This window comes from Ambystoma mexicanum, chromosome 5p (assembly GCF_040938575.1).
Source record: "Ambystoma mexicanum isolate Mex_15411 chromosome 5p, UKY_AmexF1_1, whole genome shotgun sequence".
NCBI lineage: Eukaryota > Metazoa > Chordata > Amphibia > Caudata > Ambystomatidae > Ambystoma > Ambystoma mexicanum.
Window position 1 is genome coordinate 1321559604 of NC_090930.1, and position 21770 is coordinate 1321581373.

A 21770-nucleotide genomic window follows, 5' to 3' on the forward strand; every position below is an offset into this window, starting at 1 on the left:
GCCAGGTAATCCTACTGCAGCAAATGCTACTTCAATGTAATAGTTCTGAAGTCAGTGCTTTGTGTACTGAGTTTCAAGCCTGTATTTGGGGTTCTGTATTGGTTAGTCACAGGTGTCTGGGGCCATCATTCAGTTATACTAAGAAGCTATATACTGACCTGCCCACCAAGCTGCAGCTTTGTGACAGAGAACGGTCATTAAAAAGCCCAAATAGGTCTCATCGCTCAAGTTAGTTATGTCACAATAGCAACAAATATTCATAATAAACCAGGATCAACAATTGAGAAAGGCATTTGTGATAATTGAGCGACTTATTAGCTGTGTATCTGGTCATATTATGGTTATGCAGAGTATGGGCTTTGAAAGTGATGCAGAGTGAATGAGCTGTAGTCAATGCCGGCTACTATGCACTCCAACCATTCGGGTGAGACAAAGGAGCAGGCAAGGCTCACAACTAGGGAGTAGTCAAGTGGTGTAGGAGCAGGCAGGGCATCATGGATGCTTCTGCAGCGGAGCACTAGGCAAGGCCAGCTGTCCAGTAAATATGCAGATCAGTTCCAAGATTACAGTAAGTAAGCTGATCCTCCACTATTACTGCTCACAGTTCCACCCATTTAGGTAGCATTCAGCCCAGACGGGGGAGCAGAGGCTCCAGAAATGCCATGAACCTTAGTATGTGGCCATTGGGAATTGGCAAGCAGGACAGAGGCTGTAGAAGAGGTTGTGGAAAGGTGAACAGAGCCCTATGTGCAGAAGGCTGGCAAGAGGTACGTTGGAGGATATATCAAGGAGGGTGGGTGGGAAATAATTGTTGCATAGGATTTGAGGGGGCAGCAACGGAACTGGCAGGAGGGTGGTAGGAGCTGTGATTAGAGGAGACCAGTAAGGAGGTTGGGTGGAATATAAGATGCAAAGAGGTGGTTGCATAATACCAGTAGGTTGAAACTAAAGAACGAGAAGGAACAAGTTACTTACCTGTAACTGTTGTTCTCCAGCATGGGTCTGGCATGGATTCACATGCTCATGAAGAAAACATAGCAGTACACATGCACAACCACGGGAGGTGGCAAAGGCTCAACATTAAGCATTACATCAAACTCAACATCGAGCAATCTTACCACCTCACCAGGCTCACCTCAGGCGAACAGGTTGCGCAGCACTGCTTGGCCGACCCTGGACTCCTCCCTGGAATCCCGATCGACGCAGTAGAATTTCGTTAAGGTGTGCGTCGACCTCCACGTAGCAGCCCTGCATATGTCCAGCAGGGGCACACCAGAAAGGAACGCCGTGGTAGCTGCGATCGCTCTGGTGGAATGGGCTCTCGGACGGCCAGGCAGCGGTCGGTTTGCCAACCAATGACAGTACATGATACAGCCGGAGAGCCATCTGGAAATGGAAGCCTTCGAGAGAGCCTTCCCCTGATTGACAGGTCCAAAGTTCACAAAGAGTTGTGACTTCTTCCGAAAACACTTCGTGCGGTCCACGTAGAACTTCAGCGCTCTAGCCACATCCAGCGAGTGCAAAGTCCTCTCAGCCGGCGATGAAGGCGACGGGAAGAACACAGGCAACACCAAAGGTTTGTTGAGATGGAAGTCCGACGGTACCTTGGGCATGAAGGAGGGGTGCGTCCTGAGCACTACCCTCGTGTCGTGAAAAGTCAAGTACGGGGCCTTGCAGGAAAGGGCCTGGATCTCCCACCCGTCGTGCGGAGGTGATGGCCACAAGAAACGCTGTTTTCCACGACAGAAACTTCAACGGGGCCGAGTGCAGAGGCTCGAACGGAGGTCCCATGAGCTTGGTCAGCACCACGTTGAGCTCCCACGCCGGGGCCGGCGCCTTCACCGGCGGGAACGATCTGAACAGTCCCTTCATGAACTCTTTCACCAGACGATGAGACCACAAGGACGTCCGGCCCGTGGTTCTGGTGTATCGGGAGATCGCAGCAAGATGAATCTTGATGGACGCGTGTGCCAGTCCAGCTTTGGCCAGCGTCAGCAGGTACGGCAGTACCTGGGGAGCCGTAATCCGTAGAGGGTTAATCTTCTGTGCGTGGCACCAGACAGAGAACCTCTTCCATTTGTGTCCGTAGCATTTAAGAGTCGAGGACGCCCTGGCCTTTGCAAGAACCTCTCTGCAGTCGGCCGGTATGTTGTATCCTCCAAACTCTAGCGCTGCAGGAGCCAGGCCTGCAAGTTCAGCGATTTCGGGTCGTGGTGGAGGATGGCGCCTCCTTCCCTGGAGAGTAGATCCGCGTCCACCGGCAGCTTGATTGGCGGGGACGCTGACAAGTCCAGAAGGTCCAGGAACCATATCTGCCTCGGTCACGCAGGTGCGACGAGGATCATCCTGCACCGTGAGCTCTTGAGCTGGTTGACGAGCCGGATTAGCAGTGGCAAAGGAGGGAACGCGTAGAGGAACAGGCCCTCCCAGGGGACGAGAAAGCATCGCCCATGCTCCTCGCCTGGGGAAACCTGCTGGCGAACCTCCGGCACTTGGAGTTCGTCGCCGTCGCGAACAGGTCGATCTGCGGTGTGCCCCACCGTCGGAAGAGGCGATCCACTAGATCCTGCCGTAGTTCCCACTCGTGGCACGAGCGCAGCTCCCTGCTGAGTGAGTCAGCGATGGTGTTTTTTATCCCTGCCAGATGAAACGGCACCAGAAACATCCTTTGGGCGACGGCCCAATGCCACAGGTCCTGCGCCTCCTTGGACATCGCTGGAGACCTGGTTCCGCCCTGTTTCCTGATGTAAAACATGGTGGTGGTGTTGTCGGTGAAGATCCTCACCACCTTGCCCTTGAGGGACGGAAGGAAGGACCTAAGGGCCCAGAACACTGGACGGAGCTCCAGGACGTTGATATGGAGGAACTTCTCTGTCGGGAGCCAAAGGCCTCTCGCGTGCAGATTTTCGGTGTGCGCTCCCCACCCTTCCAGGGAGGCATCCGTGGTCACTGTCTCCTGGTGGTCTGGAAGTCCATGCCCGCCGTCAGATGCGCACGGTTGCCCCACCACCGGACCACTCGGCGGAAACTCTCGTCGAGTGTGATCCTCTCCTCGAAGCCGCCCGTCGTTTGGATCCAGCGCGCGTCCAGGAACTCCTGCAACGGGCGCATCCGGAGCCCGCACATGGGAATGAGGTAGATGCAAGAAGACATCATTCCGAGGAGGGACTTGATGGACCTCACCTTGGCCGCGTCGGAAACCAACATCAGCTGTACCTTTCCCAGGATGGACCTGGTCCTTTCCTCCGACGGGGAGGCCAGAAGGGACACTGTCGAGCTTCGCTCCCAGAAACAGTGCGTTTTGTGCGGGTACCAGGTGGGACTTGGCGTAGTTCACGGAGAATCCCAGGTCCGTGAGAAGTTGGACGGTCCTTGCCGTGTGCTCCACGGCGAGCTCCCTCGTCTTGGCTCGGATGAGCCAGTCGTCCAGGTAGGGGTAGATGTTAATCACCTCGCGGCGCAGCTGCGCCGCCACCGGTGCAAGGCACTTGGTGAATACCCTGGGTGCCGACCGTAGTCCGAAGGGGAGGGCTTTGAACTGGTAGTGACGCCCTTGGACCACAAACCTGAGGAATTTTCGGTGCCCATTTAGGATGGGAATATGGAAGTAGGCATCCTCCAAATCCAACGACGACAGGAAGTCTCCTTCCTCCAGCTACTCCAGGACGTGCTGGAGGGTGACCATCCGGAACTTCTGCGCCTTGATGAACTTGTTCATATGTCGCAGGTCTAGGATGGGGCGCCATCCTCCCGTCTTCTTCACGAGGAAGTATCTCGAGTAAACTCCGGAGCCCCGAAGCCTCTTTGGGACGAGTTCGATGACGCCCTTCCTGAGCATCGCCTTTACCTCCAGGAGAAGCTGAGGGACGTGAAGCTCTTTCCTGGCCACGGGGGGGGACGCGCGGGCACCTTCTTTGAAACTCGAGCGCGTGGCCCCGGGCTAAGGCGTCCAGCACCCAACGGTCGGTGGAGATGGACTCCCACACGCTGACGAAGCTCGCCAGCCGGCCTCCCACCGGGGTGCTTCGGCGGGGGCCCGACCCCACGGCCGGTTCAATCCTGTTTCGACGAGGCTTTGCCGCCTTTACCTCCTTGGCGACGGCGGGGTCCGCCAGACTTGCCTCGTCCTCTGTAGGCCTCCTGAGACGAGCGGGCCGCTTGACGGTAGGTGGAGAAACCGCCGCCGGAACCTTTGGAGGCACCCTTGCCTCCGCTGCTCCGAAAGGGCGTCCGTCGTTGCTGCAGAACCCCAAGGGCCCGGGCCATCTCAGTGTCCGCTTTAATGGACTGAAGGGAATCGTCCACTGTTTTCCCAAACAGGTTGTTCCCATCGAACGGCATGTCCAGGACTCTGGTCTGTACGTCTTGACGGAAGTCCGTAGCCTTGAGCCATCCACGCCGCCTAAGGCGCACGCCGTTGCCCAACTGGCGAAACCCAGTGTCGGCGATGTCCGTCGCAATAGTGATGGCGTGGTCCGACGCCACCTCGCCTTCCTGTAGGATCTCCAGGGCATCCGCCCTCTTGTCGTCCGGTAGGAAGTCCAGCAGGGGAGCCAGTTTGTACCATAGCTCCCTGTCGTAGCGGGCCACGATAGCCAAAGCGTCGGCCGCTTTAATCGTCGTCGCTGCAGACGAGATGACCCTGCGTCCCATAGCGTCCAATTTCTTTCCCTCGCCGTCCGGTGGGGAAGTCGATGTGGAGGCCGCACCTTCCCCCCCGCTTTCTTCCTGGCCGCCGCGGAGACTATGGAGTCCGGGGTAGGCTGCGCCCGGAGGCACAGGGGGGCCGCGTCCGGGACCCGGTACTTCTTCTCGTACCGGTCTCTTCTAGCTGGCGTCGTGGATGGGTTCTTGAGGAGGGTGAGGCCCTCATCCCAAATGTCGTCCAATAGAGGCACCGCGAGGACCGTCTTCCTCTTGGCCTCGCGCCGTTGATAAAGGAATCCTTCCTTTTTCTTCTCCTCAGGGCAGAGTTGGAAAAGCTCGGATGCCCTGGCGATCATGGAGTGGAACGATCCAATCTCGTCGGGCGGAGAAGCCCTGGTGGGAGGTGACGACGGTAGATCCTCGTCGTATACCTCGTCGTCCGTACCCGTCGCTGCCGTGTCAGTCCCCGTATCATCCCCTCGGGTGGACGGGGAGGAGGGCCGGACGGAGCGCGACGGCTGAAAAGGAGGTGGAGGGTGAATCCTTTTCTTGGGCGGGGGAGCACCAGAAGGTCCCGGTTCAGGATCCCCCGACGGGAGAGGTTCCTCCGTCGGCAACGGTAGTCTCGTCCTCATCTCTGAACATAAGGACTTTATAGCCAACAAAATGGCCGCCGAGGTGTCTTGCGGCACTGGCAGAGGGGAATCCGACGGGCGATCAGGGGCCCCGTCGGCACCCTCGACGATGTCGTCGTCACCTGCGTCGGGATCCATCCCGACGGGCCAGTGGTCTTCCACGCCAAGGCCGTGGTGGTTTAAGACCTCAATCAGCTCTTCCTCTGAGGTTGAGGCCGAATCTACAACGACGCCCAGCCCCCCCTTTTTCTTCCCCGCAGGAGGTTTCACGGGGGTCCTATCGATGGGCACAAAAGAGGACTCCCTCCGAGGTGGCAGGGAGACTCTGAGCCCAGAGGTCGCCACCACTGGTGTAGCCTCCACAGGCTGAGCCAGGGCCGCCGCGACAGTATCGATAGAGGGCTTGGCCGGATGGATTAAGGCCTTCACCACCTTAGGTGCGCTCACCGCCTTATCCTTGAAGGGGGGGGGGGGAGAGGGGAGAGAACACTGCCTCGCTCCCCCTCCGATGGGGCCTTCGAGCTCGACCAGGGCCTCTCCAGGAGCTTCGCCGGGTGCTCGCCCTTCCTCTTACCTGACCCAGAGCATTGACTCGTGGCTGAAGGTACCGGGGAGGGTGCGCCCTGCCTGGCGCCCGTAGAGACCGACCGTTCGGCACTTCCGGTGCCAGCGGACTCGCGGTGCTTGGCCTTGTGTTGGACCCCCGTCGCCGGGGCGTCCTCAAAGGTCTTAGAAGACCGCTCGGATTTCTTCCTCTTCTTCTCGCCGGACGGGCTCTTCCCTTCCAGCCAGTTGGCGAGACGTTGATGGCGGTCCTTCATGGTCCGCTCCGACATATTGCCGTAAAACGCACAGTCCTTCTCCACGTGCGTCTTGTCCTCATGTAAGCAGTAGAGACAAAAGGAGTGTTCGTCCTCCTTAAAGACGTTCTGCAGCTGGCATCCAGGGCAGATCCTGAACAGCTTTCCGGGCGTCGAACTTCCCTTATCCTGGGCCATGACCGGGCCTGAGAAACTTCTGGAGTCCTCCAAAAGCGTAGCTCGACGAAATCTTCACCCTTGAGGGGCGCAGACGAATCCGACAGGGGTTTCCGTTGATCGGATGGAGAGTCGGTGGAGCTTGAGGCACTTTTGACCAAAAAAAACGAAGTTTTTGAGAAAAAATGTGAAAAAAAAGCACTAACGCTCGAGAGCAATAGCACGAGGATCCCAACACATGAAGGTGCGGTAAAAATCTGAAGATGGCTGCCAGAGGCGGTGCTTAGGTAGAGGGCAGTCATTGGCTGTGGTCAGTATGACGCAGAGACCAGTGATTGGTTATTACTACGAAAGACAGATCAGAAACGAAACTGATACTGTTTTTTTCTTTTACCAAGGATTCCCAGCCTGACGACGGGGAATATTCATGAGCATGTGAATCCATGCCAGACCCCATGCTGGAGAAGGGTAGGATTGAGGCAGGCTTGAGAATGAGCCAAGAAGTTCGAAGAGTGGGTTGAGAAAGAGCTCCCTCAGGAACAATACTGCAGATTGTGACAGAGCAGGTTGGGCTTGGGAATAAAGCTAGGACAATGAGAACATGGTGAACACAAAAAGATTAGCTTGAACATTCCATGCAGTAAGCTTCGGACTGTGGACAAGGAGATCGCTACGCTGATCTGCTTCATCAAGAAGGGGAAGACCTGACCCCTGAACAAGGCACTAGTCCTTGGGGTTTGTGTTGCAGATGCTAAGTGACAACCTACAATTCCTTTCCAGGGAAGGACCCAGATTGAGGTTTTACAAATGGGGAATCATTTGAATGAAGGTTTAATTCTAGGAGAAGCCATTCTAGTAGTTTAAATTCATTTAGTCCAACCCTATAAATATCCCATAAAACATCTCAATGCCTGCTGGTTTATTTGCATTTCTTTATTTGTATAGCACGCCTGGCCCAAAGGCTGAACTTAGTGATGGTGTCCAATTAAGCAAAGCATAATGCAGAGACTTACATTGCTAAATGTGAGTTTTATGGAAAGCTTCCTTTGCATGCATATGGAAGCATACAGCAACCGGATATTAAACTAACGCCATGTGTAACTCTTCGCCCAGAAGTGAGTATGGGGAAAAAATAGGTACTTACATCAGCTGTAGGCCAGAGGTCCTTTATGACAGTTTCTATTCTTTTTACCACCTCTCTTCGCATTGCTGCTTCTTCAGGACAGGGAGACATGAACTCATAAAAATCTATTATTTCTTCATGCAACCTAAATGGGAAAAATACAATAAGTCACTTCGTCAAAAAAATTCAAAGTTCATTCCCAATGAAAATGAAGCAATTTTATACTGATCAAAAATTATGCATATATGAATTTGTTGGAGTACATGAACATTACTACAACAGCATTGGAGAATACATCCAGCGCAGCGAACATGCACGAAAATACAAACTGCAAAAGCCCTTATAACATGAACATGCAGCATGAAAGCCAGCAAACGCGCACACAAATACCCAAAACAGATTCCTTATGAAGACAGAACAAAATACAAGCAACCATGCTTTAGTGAACCATATCCTATTCCCCCACCAACTGAATATTACCCCACACCATAGTAATCACAGATGTATTTAGTATTAGACAAGTATAGCATGTTGTAACTACAATAATGAATGACAGTAGATTCTCAAATTGAACTGGGCTCACTACATATGTAGGCCTCGAAATCCAGGTAGCCACTCGCAAGGATAAACTCAAAACCCCAGAGAAATAACCAAACCATTGCAAGGAAGCATAAGCACATCTCAAATGCAACTTTTCAGATCACACAGTAATTGTTGTGCAGTGATTGGCTAAGAGGATGGAGGGGAACCAGTTCCCAAGCTCGAGACGCAGTAGTGAGGTAGAGTACAACTAAAGATAACAGACCCCCGTACTAGAAGGACAATACTGATTGGTCAACATATGGGTTGAGTCGAGTTTCCAGGCTAGTAGTCAAAAGACAAATTGTGTTACTGAACAGTATGTAAAAATGTACTGCAACGAAGGTCATCAGCCTTAATGAGCAGAGCAATAAGTGATGGAAGATCAGTCTGGCAAGACAGAGTAAGGCACAACACTGCCCACTGTAGAACAAAGCACATCATTAAGGCTCCATTGGGTAATTAAAGTCTCATACAGAATACCATTATACCTGAAATAGAATTGATGAGGAATAATAGATTAGGTTTCCATAAACAAACCTCATTATAAGAACATAACAGAAATAAATGCACCTTCTTGAAGTCAAATCATACAACTACATGTACATAATCATATAATCAATCCATTAGAATTAGATCACCTACAGAGCTCACTAGAATAGAACGGAGAGCGCATCACACTAACTAAAACCCATGCCAGGCGTAACCCCTTCGCCCATCCTGATGATATTGGGAGGATTAGCGAGCGGCACACTCGGACAGAGTTCTGAATGTTAGCATATTAAACTTCATATAACCCACAACAAAACTCAGCATTTCTGCATACTTCTCACTCAATCTCACACAACCATCTCTCGCACAACAACCCGCATGCATTTCACAACACTGCAACACATAAGCCGCACCAACAGCACACGAGAACTGACATCGATCCGATACTCACACCAAAGTTCAGCACCTGGTGTATACCGAGTTGAAGCTGCCAACAGAACACCACTCCCCTCACTATACTACTCCCGCTTCACCTACTAACCCATCCCGCCTTCTTGCTTGCAGATCCGGCAGAGCGCCTGGGACCAACTCAGTTGGTGACTTTGCGCAGTATAAATACCTTTAACGTTTTACATAAATGCATACAAATCCGTCATAAGAGAATGAATGAAACTCACAAGCAGCTAAAATCAAAACATTAATGGTCAAACAGGATAGATTAACTCATGAGAAACTGAAATGTGGCCAGCAATGTTTCCAATGACTACTTGCTAAGTGTACAGGAGACAAATTGTACATAAATGGTAATGGTAAAATAGTGCCAAACCGCATAGGGTATTTGAAAAAGGATGTCAAGTTACCATTGTAGGGTCACATCTCACTTAAGGGATTGGTCAAAATATATGTAATCATTCACTCCACTCATACTTTGTGAAGCAACCAACTGCAAGCTTTATATCCGATACAGGTTTCGGAATAAGCTAACCGAGTGTCTGAAAAAGGAGATAAGCTCAATGTTAGAGTGAAATTTCACAGATAGTCATGAGGTTACATTAATCCAATAGATTTAGTAAGTATGGAAATGCTTAGTGAAAAGGATTCAGGCGAATCAGAAGCTTGGAAAATGCTAGTGACTAGTTACATTGGTTGTCTTTTCCCTTCTGTACATATAAAACCAGCCATTTTCTTTTATAGAGTGGAATCAAATGTCTGTTTAGATGTTTCCATGCATTGGCAGTTAACACATTATATTCCACATTTCTTTTACCTTGGCTCTTGGATTATTTGTGTACTAGGATCAGGACTTACCAACAAGTTATTCAACTGGACTAACTTTGGAAGGCTCAGTCATAGGCTCATGCAGAAAACTGTCAGGGAAGGTTAGTCCATAATGGTGACCAAGGCAACACTTCTAGATCATTGGAAGAAGTGTGAAGATGGAAGATTTACTGAGGGGGGACTTTCTTTAAAACAATCTAAAACAAAAGTAAAAAGGTCATGACTGCAGTGACTATTGCGCATTCTACTGGAATACCTGCTTCAGTCTCAGACACATGCAATTCATTTTCTTTACATCACAATCCCCATTTTAGTAAATGCCATAACTTACTTGGTAGGGTGTCTGGAGGATGGGCAACTGACCCATCAGCACAGGAGTTTATCTATCTCCCTTTCCTCCATGGAGACTCAACACCCAAAGAACCTTAAAGGGCAATTGCAGTAAGCAAGTAGAGTAGTGTTCCTGAGAAATACCTGGGCAAACGCTCCATAAAACCTGGAGGTGGTGCCCAAGAAGTAAGAAACCGCAAAGGCATCGGGTGACCTCTAGTACATGCTCCATAGATATAGATGCAGCCCTGCATATATGCAGTGCATCGGCAACTCTAACTCCCTAAAAATAGGCCAATACTCCTTAAAAATTAAAATGGGGAGTAAGACTACTCCCAACAAAAACAGAAAACAGACACGTAGAACCTTGTGCCCAGGTTTTCACCCACAGCTCCAAGGATGTGAACACAGGAAAAAACAAACGTTTATCTTTTACTGTGCATGAACTAGGTGCCAATAACATTTTTACTTTTAAAAAAAAATCCATTGGATTTCGATTTTTACTCAAAATCATTTAAGCCCCAACTTTTAAAAATAGGGCATAGACTACAGCCACTTCAAAATCCTATCTGGAGCACTGTATGGATTTGCTGTGAAAACATTTATAGACCAAGATGGATGGAAAAGTCTATGGAACCTGATACTAGTCGAGAGATAACTGGCATTGAAAGCAATTTCTGGGAGAAATGCCACTGTACATTGAACTATCCCAAGCTCTGAAATTCACTGAATTTAGATTTACCTTAAAAGCTAGTGCTTCCAACACAGGGGGTTGCTGTACCTCAGCAAACCCAATTAATGGCATCACAAATATGCTCTGATCGGATATATAAAAACAAAGCTATAAGGTCAATCTTCAAATGGTACAAAGAGGGGAAACAGGCACATAGAACTTATTCTTTGTCAAACTGTACTTCAAGCGATCAGAACAGGGATTAATTCAATGCAGTGTTTAAGCTTCTGGAAGAAGACTGCATCTTCATAAATCAATCAATGTCCTTCTGTACTGAATGGAACTCCATCAGCAATCGGTGGGCAAAGTCTGGCCAGATATCAGGTGGGTATTAGAATAACTAAGTTACTCACCATAGTGACCATTTTACACCTAGTCCCTAGTGCCCTTTCCTCCATACTTGTGGGACATTCTGTCCTTTGGGACGGGACCAGAGCACTTTTGTCAAACCGCATCAAAAATGGCCCTTTTATTTTTTACAGGGACCGTGGCCGTAACCCTGCCCTCCTGAGCTGCGCCCAGTACATCGCCCTTCCGTCATTTTCCATCGCCAGGTCTCGGACCATTTAAGCAACAGATACTTTCTGGGGGACAGCGGACATATGGAGGAAAGGGGAGTAGGAGTAAGATAGTCACTACGGTGAGTAACTTAGTTATACTCCCATGTCCCGTTCCCTTTCCTCCATACTTGTGGGAGATTCCCATACACAACCAGAGGTAGCAAGGGTGGATGTAAAATTACTTCACTGAATCAAGTTTGAGAACAGCCAGGCCAAATTGGGCATCAGCTCAGGTTTAGGAGGAATGCTTGCAGAAAGCTGATGGAGGCCCATGTAGCCGCCTTGGCGATGGACTCACAAGAACATACTTTTGGAAGGCAACAGCAGCCGCTTTGCCGCGTACTAGATATGATATGGCATTTGTAACGCGCCTATACACAAGTGTTTCAAGGCGCGACGAGACGGGGGGGGGGGGGGAGAACAAGGGGAGACAGACAACGATCCTACTAGGCCAGGTGTCATTCAGATCGCGCAAGGGTAGAGGGGAGGGGACAAGTGCAAAGGGGAGGTGGAAAGGGGAGAGTGCAGTACAAGGTTAAGAGCATACAGGTTAAACAAGGGCCAGCTAGTGGCAAGTGCGAGATAAGTGCTGAAAAGTGCTGGGAAGGGGGGCTGTAGGGATACAGACAGTCCTGCGGTGCAGGGGGGGTTGCCAGGGAGGCAGTGCAGGGGAAGGAACAAGTTACTTACCTGTAACTGTTGTTCTCCAGCATGGGTCTGGCATGGATTCACATGCTCATGAATATTCCCCGTCGTCAGGCTGGGAATCCTCGGTAAAGAAAAAACCAGTATCAGTTTCGTTTCTGATCTGTCTTTCGTAGTAATAACCAATCACTGGTCTCTGCGTCATACTGACCACAGCCAATGACTGCCCTCTACCTAAGCACCGCCTCTGGCAGCCATCTTCAGATTTGGAAGCAAGTGAAGTGGCAGTATGACCAAGTGAAGAGCCGCAGAGGGGTAGGCGGGAGGGTTCGCATGTGAATCCATGCCAGACCCATGCTGGAGAACAACAGTTACAGGTAAGTAACTTGTTCCTTCTCCAGCATGGGGTCTGGCATGGATTCACATGCTCATGAATAAAGAATACATAGCAGTACACACATGCACAACCACGGGAGGTGGCAAAGGCTCAACATTAAGCATTGCATCAAACTCAACATTAAGCATCTTACCTCCTCACCAGGCTCACCTCAGGCGAACAGGTTGCGCAGCACTGCTTGGCCGACCCTGGACTCCTCCCTGGAATCCCGATTGACGCAGTAGAACTTCGTGAAGGTGTGCGTCGACCTCCACGTAGCAGCCCTGCATATGTCCAGCAGGGGCACACCAGAAAGGAACGCCGTGGTAGCTGCGATCGCTCTGGTGGAATGGGCTCTCGGACGGCCAGGCAGCGGTCGGTTTGCCAACCGATGACAGTACATGATACAGCCGGAGAGCCATCTGGAAATGGAAGCCTTCGAGAGAGCCTTCCCCTGATTGACAGGTCCAAAGTTCAAAGAGTTGTGACGTCTTCCGAAAACACTTTGTGCGGTCCACGTAGCACTTCAGCGCTCTAGCCACATCCAGCGAGTGCAAAGTTCTCTCAGCCGGCGACGGGAAGAATACAGGCAACACCAAGGGTTCGTTGAGGTGGAAGTCCGACGGTACCTTGGGCATGAAGGAGGGGTGCGTCCTGAGCACTACCCTCATGTCGTGAAAAGTCAAGTACGGGGCCTTGCAGGAAAGGGCCTGGATCTCTCCCACCCGTCGTGCGGAGGTGATGGCCACAAGAAACGCTGTTTTCCACGACAGAAACTTCAACGGGGCCGAGTGCAGAGGCTCGAACGGAGGTCCCATGAGCTTGGTCAGCACCACGTTGAGCTCCCACGCCGGGGCCGGAGCCTTCACCGGCGGGAACGATCTGAACAGTCCCTTCATGAATTCTTTCACCAGACGATGAGACCACAAGGACGTCCGGCCCGTGGTTCTGGTGTATCGGGAGATCGCAGCAAGATGAATCTTGATGGACGCGTGTGCCAGTCCAGCTTTGGCCAGCGTCAGCAGGTACGGCAGTACCTGGGGAGCCGTAATCCGTAGAGGGTTAATCTTCTAAGCGTGGCACCAGACAGAACCTCTTCCATTTGTGTCCATAGCATTTAAGAGTCGAGGACGCCCTGGCCTTTGCAAGAACCTCTCTGCAGTCGGCCGGTATGTCGTATCCTCCAAACTCTAGCGCTGCAGGAGCCAGGCCTGCAAGTTCAGCGATTTCGGGTCCTGGTGGAGGATGGCGCCTCCTTCCCTGGAGAGTAGATCCGCGTCCACCGGCAGCTTGATTGGCGGGGACGCTGACAAGTCCAGAAGGTCCAGGAACCATATCTGCCTCGGCCACGCAGGTGCGACGAGGATCATCCTGCACCGTGACCTCTTGAGCTGATTGACGAGCCGGATTAGCAGTGGCAAAGGAGGAAACGCGTAGAGGAACAGGCCCTCCCAGGGGGAACGAGAAAGCATCGCCCATGCTCCTCGCCTGGGGAAACCTGCTGGCGAACCTCCGGCACTTGGAGTTCGTCGCCGTCGCGAACAGGTCGATCTGGGGTGTGCTCCACCGTCGGAAGAGGCGATCCACTAGATCCTGCCGTAGTTCCCACTCGTGGCACGAGCGCAGCTCCCTGCTGAGTGAGTCGGCGATGGTGTTTTTTATCCCTGCCAGATGAAACAGCACCAGAAACATCCTTTGGGCGACGGCCCAATGCCACAGGTCCTGCGCCTCCTTGGACAGCGCTGGAGACCTGGTTCCGCCCCGTTTCCTGATGTAAAACATGGTGGTGGTGTTGTCGGTGAAGATCCTCACCACCTTGCCTTTGAGGGACGGAAGGAAGGACCTGAGGGCCCAGAACACTGCACAGAGCTCCAGGACGTTGATATGGAGGAACTTCTCCGTCGGGAGCCAAAGGCCTCTCGCGTGCAGATTTTCGGTGTGCGCTCCCCACCCTTCCAGGGAGGCATCCGTGGTCACTGTCTCCTGGTGGTCTGGGGTCTGGAAGTCCATGCCCGCCGTCAGATGCGCGCGGTTGCTCCACCACGGGACCGCTCGGCAGAAACTCTCGTCGAGTGTGATCCTCTCCTCGAAGCCGTCCGTCGTTTGGATCCAGCGCGCGTCCAGGAACTCCTGCAACGGGCGCATCCAGAGCCGGCACATGGGAATGCGGTAGATGCAAGAAGACATCATTCAGAGGAGGGACTTGATGGACCTCACCTTGGCCGCGTTGGAAACCAACATCCGCTGTACCTTGCCCAGGATGGACCTGGTCCTTTCCTCCGACGGGGAGGCCAGAAGGGACCCTGTCGAGCTTCGCTCCCAGAAACAGTGCGTTTTGCGCGGGTACCAGGTGGGACTTGGCGTAGTTCACGGATAATCCCAGGTCCGTGAGAAGTTGGACGGTCCTTGCCGTGTGCTCCACGGCGAGCTCCCTCGTAGGGGTAGACGTGGATCCCCTCGTGGCGCGGCTGCGCCGCCACCGTTGCAAGGCACTTGGTGAATACCCTGGGTGCCGACCGTAGTCCGAAGGGGAGGGCTTTGAACTGGTAGTGACGCCCTTGGACCACAAACTTGAGGAATTTTCGGTGCCCCTTTAGGATGGGAATATGGAAGTAGGCATCCTCCAAATCCAACGACGACAGGAAGTCTCCTTCCTCCAGCTGCTCCAGGACGTGCTGGAGGGTGACCATCCGGAACTTCTGCGCCTTGAACTTGTTCAGACGTCGCAGGTCTAGGATGGGGCGCCATCCCCCCCAGTCTTCTTCACGAGGAAGAATCTCGAGTAAACTCCGGAGCCCCGAAGCCTCTTTGGGACGAGTTCGATGACGCCCTTCCTGAGCATCGCCTTTACCTCCAGGAGAAGCTGAGGGACGTGAAGCGCTTTCCTGGCCACGGGGGGGACGCGCGGGCACCTTCTTTGAAACTCGAGCGCGTGGCCCCGGGCTAAGGCATCCAGCACCCAACGGTCGGTGGAGATGGACTCCCACACGCTGACGAAGCTCGCCAGCCGGCCTCCCGCCGGGGTGCTTCGGTGGGGGCCCGACCCCACGGCCGGTTCAATCATGCTTCGAAGAGGCTTTGCCGCCTTGACGACGACGGCGGGGTCCGCCAGACTTGCCTCGTCCTCTGTAGGCCTCCTGCGACGACGAGCGGGCCGCTTGACGGTAGGTGGCGAAACCGCCGCCGGAACCTTTGGAGGCGCCCTTGCTCCGAAAGGGCGTCCGTCGTTGCTGCAGAACCCCAAGGGCCCGGGCCGTCTCAGTGTCCGCTTTAATGGCCTGAAGGGAATCGTCCACTGTTTTCCCAAACAGGTTGTTCCCATCGAACGGCATGTCCAGGACTCTGGTCTGTACGTCTTGACGGAAGTCCGTAGCCTTGAGCCATCCATGCCGCCTAAGGCACACGCCGTTGCCCAACTGGCGAAACCCAGTGTCGGCGATGTCCGTCGCAATAGTGATGGCGTGGTCCGACGCCACCTCGCCTTCCTGTAGGATCTCCAGGGCATCCGCCCTCTTGTCGTCCGGTAGGAAGTCCAGCAGGGGAGCCAGTTTGTACCATAGCTCCCTGTCGTAGCGGGCCACGATAGCCAAGGCGTTGGCCGCTTTAATCGTCGTCGCTGCAGACGAGATGACCCTGCGTCCCATAGCGTCCAATTTCTTTCCCTCGCCGTCCGGTGGAGAAGTCGATGTGGAGGCCGCAGCCCCCCCCCCCCGCTTTCTTCCTGGCCGCCGCGGAGACGACAGAGTCCGGGGTAGGCTGCGCCCGGAGGCACAGGGGGGCCGCGTCCGGGACCCGGTACTTCTTCTCGTACCTGTCTCTTCTAGCTGGCGTCGTGGAAGGGTTCTTGAGGAGGGCGAGGCCCTCATCCCAAATGTCGTCCAGTAGAGGTACCGCGAGGACCGTCTTCCTCTTGGCTTCGCGCCGTTGATAAAGGAATCCTTCCTTTTTCTTCTCCTCAGGGCAGAGTTGGAAAAGCTCGGATGCCCTGGCGATCATGGAGTGGAACGATCCAATCTCGTCGGGCGGAGAACCCCTGGTGGGAGGGGACGACGGTAGATCCTCGTCGTATACCTAGTCGTCCGTACCCGTCGCTGCCGTGTCAGTCCCCGTATCATCCCCTCGGGTGGACGGGGAGGAGGGCTGGACGGAGCGCGACGACTGAAAAGGAGGTGGAGGGTGAATCATCCTTTTCTTGGGCGGGGGAGCACCAGAAGGTCCCGGTTCAGGATCCCCCGACAGGAGAGGTTCCTCCGTCGGCAACGGTAGTCTCGTCCTTATCTCTGAACATAAGGACTGTATAGCCAACAAAATGGCCGCCGAGTTGTCTTGCGGCACTGGCAGAGGGGAATCCGACGGGCGATCAGGGGCCCCGTCGCACCCTCGACGATGTCGTCACCTGCGTCGGGATCCATCCCGACGGGCCGGTCTTCTTCCACGCCAAGGCCGTGGCTTAAGACCTCAATCAGCTCTTCCTCTGAGGTTGAGGCCGAATCTACGACGACGCCCTGCCCCCCCCCCTTTTTCTTCCCCGCCGGGGGTTTCACAGGGGTCCTATCGATGGGCACAAAAGAGGACTCCCTCCGAGGTGGCAGGGAGACTTCTGAGCCCCGAGGTCGCCACCACTGGTGTAGCTTCCACAGGCTGAGCCAGGGCCGCCGCGACAGTATCGATAGAGGGCTTTGCCGGATGATTAAGGCCTTCACCACCTTGGGTGTGCTCACCGCCTTATCCTTGAGGGGGAGGGAGGTGGGAACACTGCCTCGCTCCCCCTCCGATGGGGCCTTCGAGCTCGACCAGGGCCTCTCCAGGAGCTTCGCCGGGTGCTCGCCCTTCCTCTTACCCGACCCAGAGCGTTGGCTCGTGGCTGAAGGTGCCGGGGAGGGTGCGCCCTGCCTGGCGCCCGTAGAGCCCGACCGTTCGGCGCTCCCGGTGCCAGCGGACTCACGGTGCTTGGCCTTGTGTTGGACCCCCGTCGCCGGGGCATCCTCAAAGGTCTTAGAAGACCGCTCGGATTTCTTCCTCTTCTTCTCGCCTGACGGGCTCTTCCCTTCCAGCCAGTTGTTGAGACTTTGATGGCGGTCCTTAATGGTCCGCTCCGACATATTGCCGCAAAACGCACAGTCCTTCTCCACGTGCGTCTTGTCCTCATGTAAGCAGCAGAGACAAAAGGAGTGTTCGTCCTCCTTAAAGACGTTCTGCAGCTGGCATCCAGGGCAGATCCTGAACAGCTTTCCGGGCGTCGAGCTTCCCTTCTCCTGGGCCATGTCCTGGCCTGAGAAACTTCTGGAGTCCTCCAAAAGCGTAGCTCGACGAAATCTTCACCCTTGAGGGGCGCAGACGAATCAGACACGGGTCCCCGTTGATCGGATGGAGAGTCGGTGGAGCTTGAGGCTCTTTTGACCGAAAAAACGAAGTTTTTGAGAAAAAAACGTGAAAAAATAGCACTAATGCTCGAGAGCAATAGCACGAGGATCCCAACACATGAACGTGCGGTAAAAATCTGAAGATGGCTGCCAGAGGCGGTGCTTAGGTAGAGGGCAGTCATTGGCTGTGGTCAGTATGACGCAGAGACCAGTGATTGGTTATTACTACGAAAGACAGATCAGAAACGAAACTGATACTGGCTTTTTCTTTTACCGAGGATTCCCAGCCTGACGGGGAATATTCATGAGCATGTGAATCCATGCCAGACCCCATGCTGGAGAAGTATGCAAGACTATGAAGAAAGTGACATACCCATCTCTTCGCTGAGCAAAGGTCAATGGAATGCAGTGGAAGCAATCACTAACGAGTACAAAACCCACTTAATGGAGTTGTACATAGGAGACCATATTCAAGCAGCACAGTGAAACTGAGCTTTAGGCTTTGCTCTTCCAGATAGCGGATGGGACGCGCACATGGGCAGGGAAACCATGTTCCTTCTTACATATAAAGGCCCAAGCAAAAAGGGGGTGGGGCACAAGACATGCCCGTCATCGAGGCCAGTAGTGCTGGGGAAGAGTACAGAGCAGAATCCAGGGCAGCAGCAGGAAAGAGACAGCTGGGGCCAACTAAGCAGCAGTTGTAAACCCCAGAAGGTGCAGTTTCATTTGAAGCACATTCTGCTCTAAACGAGAGTCAAGGGTGGGGACTTGCTGGGTGCATGGAGACTGATTGCATGTAGTGTAGCATATCTCCTTGAGACACAAATGTTAGACATGCTGGTAAAATAAAACTACCACTTGTTGCATTTATCTAATCAAACATGATCTTTGCCCATATGGAAATCGTTAATTGGTGTGATGTTAAATCTGCTTTTGCTCGTGTAATGAGAATAAGCGCTCAGAAGATAGGGTGTCTTATTAAATACATTAACATGTTAACTCCTGTGTCAAGTGTATAATTCAGAGCAATGCGTCAGAGTGGCGAGTCCAAGTACTTTACAATTCCTGGCTGTACATGTTTAATCATGTTGGTAAGCACACAAAACTAGGCTGTCTTGCCGCTGAGACAGCCTAGGGTGAAAGCCTGCATCAAACTACTTATGATCAAGTGTCTATTTTCGCAGCCTCAAACGAGGTGGAGATAAGAGGCTCATGGTCATGCATAAATCTTAGACAATCAAGTCAGATTAGCACACAAACCAATTTAATTAACAATGTTGTACTAATGTTTTTAACATCAAAGTTATTTGCAAAGAATTAAAATGAGCATCAATACAGCATTTTTCAGTACCGCTGAGTGAGATGAGTCAGGCCTTGCAAAATCTTCAAACTGCTGCAAGACCTACACGTCAAGTCACTTGGTGTACCTACTCAACCCAAGAGAAATGCATTCTACCCATGGCAACATGACAAAAAGTGTAAATGCGCCTTCTGTAAAATCATGCATGTCACTATAAACCCACTGTCACACTGCTGACACCCAGAAGCCAGCCATGCTCAGCGAAACATTTGACATTTACAGCAAATTATATGTTAAATGAAGTTTCAGACATCCCCTTAAAATGGTGCTCGCCCCTTTATGCAAGTGGACGAGTAGACTTTGAGCCCTGGATGCAAAAGGTTAGCTGAATGGACACATAAGAGGCTCTGAAAACAGTTTGGCAAGCTCTCCCACAGGTGCAGACTTAATGCAATCTTGTTCATAGAGAAAAGCAAGCTCTGGAGGATAACTACAGTGTATATAGTAATGCAGAAGATCAGAAGAAGGATAGACTGGGTGGAACTATTTAATTCGCATAAACATCTAGTTTGTTTTGTGTATTATATAGGCGGAAAGGATGCAAGACTAAGCAGCATGTATGGTGTAGCAGGCAGAGAACTAGGTAGAATATTGCAGTTTGCGTCCATCTCACTTTCAGGGTAGCTAGTATAAAGCAGCGTGTTGATAAGATTGTCTGCTCATGGGTTTAACACCAGTTGCACAGATTTATGCAACCAGAAGGTCACAAAACAAGGGTTGCCATCAAAAGCATTTGTCCTTGTGATCATGTACATTTTCAAAAGTGTATGTGATGCATCTTCCCCAACATGCAATATACTCGACACAGATTGCTACACTAACATAAACTTCACTGTAAAGCATGGAGACAATGCAGTGTTTTACACAAATACTGTAATTATGCATCATGCAACAACTTAACATTTTAAAGAATGGAACTCCATGACTTAAATCTAAAAAAACGTTCAGCATATACTGGTCTTTGCCAGACAGGATGTGATTAGCTTAATAAAAGTATCATCCCGATTACATCAGGTTTGCAATTATTTGAAAAAGAAACAAATTCTTGCCCAGCACTCCTACAAAGGCTTTTGGCACTTAAGAGTGGAGTTATTGATTGCTGCACTCTCCATTTCAACTTGCAGTGAATAGGGAAGATGGTGGCAAGAGCCCGGTGGGCAAGAGGAATGAAGGGAGAGCTGTGCTTTCATTGAACAGGGTAACTGAAATAGCTAGCTTTCATACACACGTGTCCATTTAATTAGCAAACCTACAGAACTGCATAGCAAATTGCTATGCAACACTGCTTATTTTATGCCTTGTGCTAGTAGTGATAAATAGCACTTCATGGATGTGCAGGGCTGGAATATTGTACTTGTGCTTACCTCACTCGGGTTGAGGACTGTTAGCAATCCTCTCCTCCCCCAAAAGTGGTACTTCATGCTATATTGGAAACCGTTGTCAAATGATGCGTAAGGGCCATCTTGTCCACCTAAAGGGACAATACCCCTGGCTGCTACAAAACCAGTGTTGGACAGTTTTTCTGAAGTCCAACAAAGGGCTTAGTAAACCCATTCAACTGAGGCAGTACAAGACTCCACTTAGAAGGCTGTACCATCTGAGTACATTGTAGTGTAGACGGAGCAGCCAGGCTCATTTTAGGAGGCAGAGCCGGCTGCAGAATCAGTACAAATTAAATAATACAAATGGTCCAAAGAAACACTATGCATGTAAAAATAAATTATGTATTTAAATCTAGGTATGCCCAGATAAATGTATGGTAAATAAGTACTAACATTATATGAAATAATTATAAAAACACTATACTTGAAGTTACACAGACCAAAGTATAAACCTTATTTGGAATACATAGTTTTTGGGAAGTCCAAACCTTTCTATACACATTCAGTATAGGTCACACCTATTCTTGGGGAGTAGAAACCAATGATTACTTTCACAATTGAATTCAGTAATGCAAGGGCACTAGACCCTACCAGTTGTACAGCGACTCAGTACAAATCTCATAAGTCAACTGGACTATACTTTGTGAAGTGGAACATGTTCCAGTTACATCAAAAACCTATAACGACTTTTGTGATAAAGACAGTTCTACTAGCTGATTAAAACCCAAGGATGTAATATTCAATTACAGGTCTGTTTGATAACAGTAAAAAACAGATTGATAGAAGCAGTAACTCGTAACTTATTTTTGGATGCCACAAAGCTAATTCAAGGTAAGTAAAACCCATATACTTTTTTAATCTCACAAGAAGGAGTCCAGGTTAGAAGTGACTGATGTAGGACATAAGGTACCGTTAGAACCACAGACTTTGGATTAGATAGCGGAGGGAAAGTAAACCCCAATGTTACACTTTACTGAATGACAGTTATTCTAGGTAGGCAACAACCTATTGACTAATTATGGACAGGTCAGCGGAAGCAATACTCAGTTGGAGGACAGTACATACAATTACCCTGCAGGAATAATCTGGTGAAACCAACATTACTTTTGCGAAGAAGCAGAACCTAATCACATATACCTTCACATCTACTTTCTGCTATAAAGTAGAACAGTTTAAGGAAAGAAAAGATGTTAACCATACTTTTGGTAAAGTGCATCACACATCCAAGATAAGTAAGCACTTTGTAACTGTTCACTCTTTAAAAGTTACTTGCAAAAGAGTTGGTTGGTA

At 51.1% G+C, this 21770-nt stretch overlaps 1 protein-coding gene across 2 annotated transcripts in view; it reads right to left on the reverse strand.

Annotated features, from left to right (window-relative positions):
• Positions 1-21770, reverse strand: part of TENT4A (terminal nucleotidyltransferase 4A) — a 612157-nt gene that overhangs the window by 497088 nt on the left and 93299 nt on the right. For both annotated transcript variants that reach the window (XM_069613719.1, XM_069613720.1), the window contains exon 2: positions 7404-7527. In XM_069613719.1, the coding sequence (XP_069469820.1) occupies positions 7404-7527 (124 nt within the window). The remainder of the gene's footprint in view (positions 1-7403; positions 7528-21770) is intronic.